The sequence below is a fragment of the Micropterus salmoides genome, unplaced genomic scaffold (assembly GCF_014851395.1).
Source record: "Micropterus salmoides isolate LMB-PRFRI ecotype aquatic unplaced genomic scaffold, ASM1485139v1 Ms_hic_scaffold_14, whole genome shotgun sequence".
NCBI lineage: Eukaryota > Metazoa > Chordata > Actinopteri > Centrarchiformes > Centrarchidae > Micropterus > Micropterus salmoides.
Window position 1 is genome coordinate 13,482,734 of NW_024040485.1, and position 8,388 is coordinate 13,491,121.

Below are 8,388 nucleotides of genomic sequence, written 5' to 3' on the forward strand. Positions count from 1 at the left end.
TTTTGCAAACAACATCGAAAGTAATTTATTTATTTACCATGATCTACAATATGAGCAGGGATAATGATCACATCAATACATGCGGTCTTAGAAAAACAAGGTCAAATACTGATGAGTTATAGGTACATCTGAGACGCATGGAAATAAGAAACATACAAAATGGGATTTACAGAAACACAAAGATCTTCTGTGGACAAGAACTCAAGATCTTGTTTTGTAGCGAAGAAGAATATTGAATATTATTATCATATTGATTTCATAATGGAGAGAGATGTAGCACCAGAATGACAATGAGGTACCCATTTTAAGATGCCATAATGTGCTTTACAAAAGCTTCATAATTTATGCATCCATTTGAATCCTCTTGGTTTTGCATTAGCTGCTCCACTTCGTCCTCCCTCATCTTCTCACCTATGGTCCATACGGAAGAAACCAGGAGAACTGTCAGCTCAGTATGTATTTTTATAATGACGGCTTTATAAAATGAATTTGCAGTAAGACTGTTCAACTCACCCAGTGTTGCCAGAACGTGCCTGAGCTCAGCTCCCATGACTGTGCCATTCCCCTCCTTGTCAAACACCCTTAGACCCTCCACAAAGTCCTCATATGTTCCACGGTCCTTGGCCTTGCAAATGTGTTGGTGTATGGGCAGAAACTGGTCAAAGTCAAGCATCTTGGTCTGCATGTCTTTGGAAAATAATTAAAATGCTGATTTTACCAAAGAAAAACCAAAAAGCTGGACAGTCTTCAATCATGACGAATGTTGAACTTTATTTGAGCCTTTCTCTGTATTCAGCTAATGCTCCCTTTGAACCATAGTATTAACACCAATCTCACTGTGCACATAGACAAGAGGGGAATCACTCAGCACATTACATGTTGTGCATACCACCCACCTTCAGGCTTGGGCTTTCCAAGGACATGCATGATCTCTACGTTGGTAGGATTCTGGCCCAAAGCCCTAATCAGGTCTCCACACTGGGCGTAAGTGATTTTCATTTCATTGGCTGGTGTCCTGTCAAACAGCTGGAAAGCATCTTTGAAATCTGTGAACAAAAAGAAAATCAGCTTATTCCTTTTGATTTCTATTCAGTTCAGTGTGATCGAAAAGTGCAGAAAAAATCTTTGAGGAAAGGCCTTGAAGAGGCTGCGAAGTAATGACGTGTAATGGTATCCCTCTGATAAAAGGGTCCTTTTACACTTTACTTTGATTGACATGCTCTTTCATCTCCTTTCAAAGCTTAGCTAAATACTTAGACGGATGTGTTTATTTTAAAATAATAGCATATCCCTCAATTGCTGCATCATCAGCTGTTGCTGAACATTTCTCACACACTAATGGAGAGCACAAACCACACATTCCCTCTATAAATAGTTGTCAGTCCACGCAACACAAATGACAACTGTAACAACAACCTCAGCTTACCCTCAATTTGCTCGGGGGTGAATTCCAGCTGAAAAAAGACAAAGCAAACAAGGCGGTTAGGTGCTGCTGATCATTCAGGAAAAAGTACAGTTCACAAGTCAAGGGAATGGGACTGACAGCAGAAGAAATTAATTTAATCAGAAGTAGAGAACAGAGAGTCAAGCATGACCTTGTGATCTTGACTCCACCTTTGTTATGACATTCCAACTGATCTAGTTATAGTCTGGATCTGTTCCAATCACAGCACATTGTTTATAAGTGACCTTGGGCTTAACAACCCCTTCTTACAGTATGTATACTGTCTGCTACTGTCAGCTTCATTTGAGTTTATTTTTAGATGCAATATGTGGCAAACAACCTATTTGCAACTGCATGAGTGGAAGATAAAGAAAAAAAATTAAATGAAGTCCTGCACACTTTTATTCAGACTTAAATTTAGTGACATGCACTAATTTAGAACATGTACTAATTCAACAACCACGTGTTCAGTGAAGAACAAAAGTGGTTTAAAACTTTAATGGGGAACCCACTGAGAACTCTTTAAATATGTTGCAGTATGAAAGAGGCTTCACAAGACCAATACATTTTTAGTAGTATTAAATGTAAATATAATGCAGTTTTTTTTGGTGTTCTATACCAGCGAAAGAGATAAATGTTAAACTAACTACTGTCTGTGTGACTATTCAGTTTTACAATCACATTGCACTCCAGTTTAATGTAACTGGAATGTAAATGAATGCAAAGTCTAAAAATAAATAATTGTTCTGAATATCTATGACAACTGTTGACTATTTATAGTCTATGTATATTTTGGACTCCCGTGAGTGCCCTCCGTTTCAGACAGTGTGATGTCTGGATATCTACAAAACCCCAGCCCCTCCACAAAGCTTTGTAAAAATATTATTCAAACACTTATCTGAGCATGTATAAAGACGGATGGCGATGGAAATAATTATCTATATTTTTCTTCCTCCCAGTTTTTTCCACCCTTTTGCCCTCAGAGGAATGGTGTGGGTGGTCTGCTATTCACAGACATAATGAAAATCATATTTTGTGGCTTTAACCATGCTCCATTGTAACATGTCAGCTCACTCAACCAGGAAAACATTTATCCATTGAGAAGGGGCCAAGTCAGCAGAGGATCTTTCCATGATGTCTGGTATCAGCTAGTTTGCCTCTCAATCTTACAAGAAGTCACAGCTTCTTTAACTGTATAACACAATTTGTTATGGATGTTGGAGCTGAAAGACTGAGAAATTTTATACAAATTGCCATTATAACCACAACCCATTCAAATGGCTGTACAGTCTAGTTTCGCTTGCACTGCCAAGTTTAGGTCACATGGGGTCTCTGATGCTCTCTCTTTAAACACAAGCTTGGCTCATATTGAACATTTCTATGAAAGCTCTTTATTAGTACTAATACAACTGTAATATAAAAAAGAAATGCTACTATACTAACAATTTTCAGTGAGAGTATTCACTTGTCATTTAAAAGATTAAAATAACATGATCTGTGTCGACCTACAGTTTCTCTGCATTGCTTGATATTGCTTATTTGTTTTGATTTACCGTCACTGATGCAGGGTCAAACTCCGGGGTCTTAGGACGCTCAGGCTCTGGGGGTTTGGGGGGCGCTGCTGCAGCAGGTTTCGGCTCTTCCTTCTTCTTAGGGGCCATTGCAAGAAGCTCTCCGGAGACAAAGGGCAAGATGACACAACAGAGGGTACCAGCACAATGTGGGTGGAGGTGGCCGATTAGAGGTTAGACCCCTTTATCCACTGTCCACAGGTGTCATCTCCACCCCCTTCTATGCCAAACCACACTGCCAACAATAGGGGGAGGACTATAAAAGGATATGGCTTTGTGCTTCTATTTAAGACAAAGGTTGTGTGTGTGTACATCATCAGGATATGGATGATACAAAACTATATTAGCTGAAATCCTAGGCCTGGTTCTGCTAATGAAGCTATTTCCATCAACACGATCAGTGAGACCTTGTGTAACCTCCCTTGTCTTGGACTGTTGACCTTGTTCAGTGAATTGGGGTGTTTTTTTTTAGTGAAGAGGAGATGATGAAAATGATGATTGCTGGACAAGAAGTGTGTGAAGTTGTTTAAATTACAATGCTGTATGATGAGCTGCAATTCCCCACAATTATCCTTGATTATTATTCAAGATTGCGACCAATGAGACAGTATTAGCACCAGAATGACAATGATTATTGACAGTGAATATTCACCGTGCACATGATGTGCCAAGACAAGCCTTTGTGATGACCATTTATCTGGTCTGATCAGAGGGATTTGCAGAGCATTAAACTCAAATCCGCCCCAAAATAGGATTCACGGAATGTTGTTCCTGTCTGATCTCGGACCTTTCGAGTGTAGTTACATATGAACAAGCCTCTTTCAAGAACATAAACGTCAAGGAAGTAATCTGGGATGACACTAAGTGCCACTTTTTGAAACTGCCATTCACACTTGAATGGAGACGGAGGTTGTAGACAGAGTGACAGCCAGGATGATGTTTTTGGTGTTTGCACTCAAGCAAATATTCTACTAATTTGCAAATTAATTAAGAGTGTAGCAACCTCCAAAGTTCATTCATGGGCTGAATCCCAATCTCCACCCTTACAGACTCACAGTCTCTGAGGCGCATTCGAGGTAAATCTGTGAGGGCTTAGGGCTGTCCCACTGTCAAATCAAATCGTCAAGTGCATGAGGGATCTCTCACAGACTTTTTGAGCCCTTTATACACACTTTCCATAAGTCCGCATCTATGCAGACTTTGCCTAAATGAATTACCCACAGTTCATAGCGTTCTGACGTTAAACACGGGGTTACCATCGTGTTATGTTGCGGTGCCCTTGCAGCCTCTCACACTTAAACACTTAGGGTGTAAAATGCATTTTTGTTTACTTTAGCTTTTACTTTAGGTTTTTTCATTGTTGTTGTATTTATGTGCTTTTTTTGCATGAACTGCTTCTATTCTTTTTAAAATGAAGTTAAACATCATGTTTGCAAATCATGAAAAAAAAGTCCTAGAATGTGAATGTGCTGAGAAAGCCGCAACAATAAAATGTAACAACAAAACATGAAACTCACTGAAGTTGAAATTTCATGACAGCAGGTAAGACTGAAGTCATACATAATTACCATAATTATGAGAACTGAATCAGTTGATAGCACTCAGTAAATTATTGTTTACGGTAGTTAAAGGCTCACAGTCAAAGGGAAGGTAGGTACACTATGGATAAAAAATAAATGTTGTTTTGTGTACAGGTGCTGCAATCTATTTTGATTTCACATCTCTAGACAGATGGAGTATGAAATATGACCCATCCAAAAATAAATGAGAGTGAAAGCTAAAAAAGAGAAGCAAGTAATTTCTCCTGCAACTTCAAAGGCTTAACAGTGCATTTGAACAATCCATTAACAACACAGTGATAAAAATAATTCTTGCACTTGTTTTGATTTTTAAACAAATTTGTTTTGAATTTTTCATCTTGTGTCAATGTACCTAAAGCATTATTTTACCCCATCCACACATCGATCATCTGAAATCACACTTCTTTACATCCCTTTATCTTTGCACTGACAGATGTTACTGAACAGCTGCTCTGGGCTTGTATCTAAAGCACTGGGCTCCCATCCATCTCATGCGACAAATATGGCAACAAATCAAGTCAATAGTGGCAAATGGTGAGTAGTATATAATCTATTGTTGAGAAATGCATGCAAGATGTGGCCTTCATCATTATTTATCAGGCTTGCAATGCTGTACCACATGCATTCCTCTTATCTCCATCCGCTTGCTTTTAAACCTAAAATAAATGAGTTTTCAGATTTCCTTTTCATGAGCAAAGACTTTTAAATCAATATACATACTGAATGAGCTCTGAGATCCCCTTTGCTCATTGCAGACAGAAATACTGTTTGATATGTCATTGCAGGTTGATATTGTTCATTGATGTATTTCAAGGATCTAAACCATAATCTAAGATCAAGAGAACCTCATCCTTTAAATAGTATTAAGAGGAACACACACAGAAAAATAATTAGGCTTGCTCTGGTTGTCTGCCTCGCACTCACTGTGGCCTGGCCTGCCATTAAAGGGATGGGACATTGGAGCATGAAATAATCACCAGATTAGTGCGTGCTGGAGAAATAATAAGTCATGGCTGCAGTTTGTTCCTCATTAGTGTCAAACAGCACATGGCTGCAATTGTCAGTGTTTGCTGCTAACCTACACAGTGACACAGACTGAAACTGTATATGTCAGTTTGAGTATAAATGGATTCAGCCCTAGCACAGCGCCAAATCCCCTTTCACGTCCCACCAGGTGACTTTCATTGACAGGCTTCTGCAACAATTCACCACATGACCACAGCACTGAGTCAAGCTCTTAAAACATCCAAGACCTGTGCAGTTTGCTATTTTGGAGCTAGTCTGTTGTCTGACTGGTATGTCCATGGAAAGGCTCCAATCTGCATACAATGCCAATTGTTGCTTGGACCCATAAGATGACCTTGACTGCAGCTGTAGCCTTTGCTGGGTGGTACTTTAACAGCCAGGATAAAAACAGAGCAAAACTAATTGTACATTTCAGATACACATTAAACTGTATTGCTCTTATTTTTCAAGAGGGAATCTGCGACTGAAAGACACAAAAGCAGAACTTATCATTGTACATGTGTTCAAAGTGTCAATGCCATACAGTTCGATTCTGAGCCGCTATATCTCACCCTGCCGTATGTGATGTAATGGTAGCCAAGTGTGAAATCCAGTTAGGGAAGCTACAGAGACCCTATTTTCAGAAGGAGGAGGTAGATGATGAAAAGAAGAAACACTCTGAAATAGACTTTGGTGGGCCTCCAACAGGAAAACGTTACAACAAGAAGAACATGGTGGATGTGAACTTTGATTCAACTCCAATGCTTGCATATCTTTTTGAATATGTGGAATTTTTATGTGGGCTAACTACAGATTGACACATTTGTAAAAATCAGATGCTCCTGAGTCTTTCATCGGGGTGACTTCAAATTATGTAACACATGTTTTGCCACTTATATGGGATTAAATAAATAATAAATATTGAAACAGCTAGCTTAGCCTTGTTTAATTAGAACTGATTAACTGCTATGTGAGCACAAGTTATCATGGATGTGAACATAGTTAAAATGCAAATTAATCTAAATAAATTAGCATTCATCGGTTGAATACCAATTATGTTTTAAAGAAATATTATATCTTGGATTCGTTTTTGTCTAAAACATACAAAACTGATATACAGTCAGATACATAATTAAAACATTTAAGTAATGGACTGAGCATTTTCTGCATTTCTCAGTTGAGTACTATTAAAATATAGTTTTTTTCCCTGCTAAATGCAACAAATTCTGGCCTAAACCAACCAATAACAGCATCAGAAAACAAGGATATCTTAGAGGCAGTTGCTATCTAAAGGGCGTACTTGTATTAAGATACCTGTCAATTGATATGGAAGTAGTAGTGGGTTCTGATCTTGGGGCAACCCTTTTTACTCACATATAGATTCATTTAAACTGCAGCATTACAGTAAGTGTATGCAGCGCTTTGTAACTGCATTAACAGGCAGAAGCTCTCCTATGACTCTGTAGAGCTGTGGCAACAGTTCCACTGTGATAATTTACCAGCACTCAGGATATACTGTGCCCAAGCCAATCCTTATAATATTAATGTGGTTAATAGGCCAGCTGGATTCCTGGTAGATGTGACACGTTCATTATCAAAACCACTAAGCAGTCAGTGCAGAACACGAGCTTGTAATTATACTTTCTAACTAGGACCTGATGTGGTATCTAGTTTTGTGTGCAGTGGTGACAGTGCCAGTCTGTAGAGGCTTCCCTCCAACATAGACCCTGTTGCAGTGTTGTTTGGCAGAAAGTCTTATTTAGTAAAGATAATATAAACACAGTTTTGGGGGGCTCACAGCAGGATATCCCAAAATTTTGTTTTTAAATACATCAACCATTTTAGCCTTTATAAACAAACCTTTATGCTTTTCCTGTTTGTGTGAGTGTGTGTGTGTGTCGCAAAGAGACATCATACAACTTACTGAAGTTTGAACCACTCTTGGTACCATTCTTTCACAATACATTAAACACCTCTAACATCAATGTGCATCCTCGGATAGTTCATGCATCAAAAATTACACTCTGGAAAGTAATTAGAAGAGAGTATTAATTATTCAGGGGCAGGAAGTCAGTCTACAGGCTTGTGCTGTCAAACACCAACAGTCAAGCCAGCAGCTGAGCCACAGCACCCTCTTTTGGTCACTGGGTAGCTAAGCAGGGACTAAATACTAAACTAAAAAGTAAGCCTTCTTTTGAATCCCCAATTTAATAGATTTATATTATTTTGTTTTCCTCAACTGACCTTTTTTTTTTTTACCTTAAACAACATGAGTTCACACACAGAAACAATGGGGTCATTTGGATCACTAAATCATTCTGACATTTCCAAGATAACTTTGTATAAAAGTGTCCTCCCATTAGATCGATGACACTTCACGTGAGTTTGATTTAAACCCCATTCTCCCTGTTCTCTGTGTTACCTTGTCCCCTACTGTATTGCTGTCTTACTTTCAAGAGTCGATGAGAAGAAAGAAAAAATGTACTGAGGTACTTTATATGTAATGATCTTCATGGGGACATTTCATTCTCTAAAGTTTACTCAGAAGAGCAGTGCACAGCCACAATCAGAATGTCCTTGCTGTGAGGCGACAGTGCTAACCACCAAGTCACTGTGACAAGCGCTCGTTTATTCTGAAATTGCATGACACTTTACATGCAGAGACAATATTATACTAAAAAAAACATGTTGTTCTTCACTCCCACAACCCCTCCGCCGCTTTCTGTTATTGATCAGTTAAATGACCTACTCTGCTCTGTCCACATCACATTTCTTTACCAACCAGAAC

The 8,388-nt window shown here is 38.7% G+C and overlaps 1 protein-coding gene across 1 annotated transcript; it reads right to left on the reverse strand.

Moving 5' to 3' along the window:
• On the reverse strand, positions 1-3,189 carry myl13 (myosin, light chain 13). Its single transcript, XM_038717804.1, has 5 exons — positions 2,998-3,189; positions 1,427-1,454; positions 897-1,046; positions 514-687; positions 1-411 (listed from the first exon to the last, which is right to left on the reverse strand). Exons 1-5 carry the CDS (start codon positions 3,103-3,105, stop codon positions 305-307), a joined length of 567 nt encoding a protein of 188 aa, XP_038573732.1. The 5' UTR covers positions 3,106-3,189; the 3' UTR covers positions 1-304.
• Between the last annotated feature and the right edge of the window lie 5,199 nt (positions 3,190-8,388).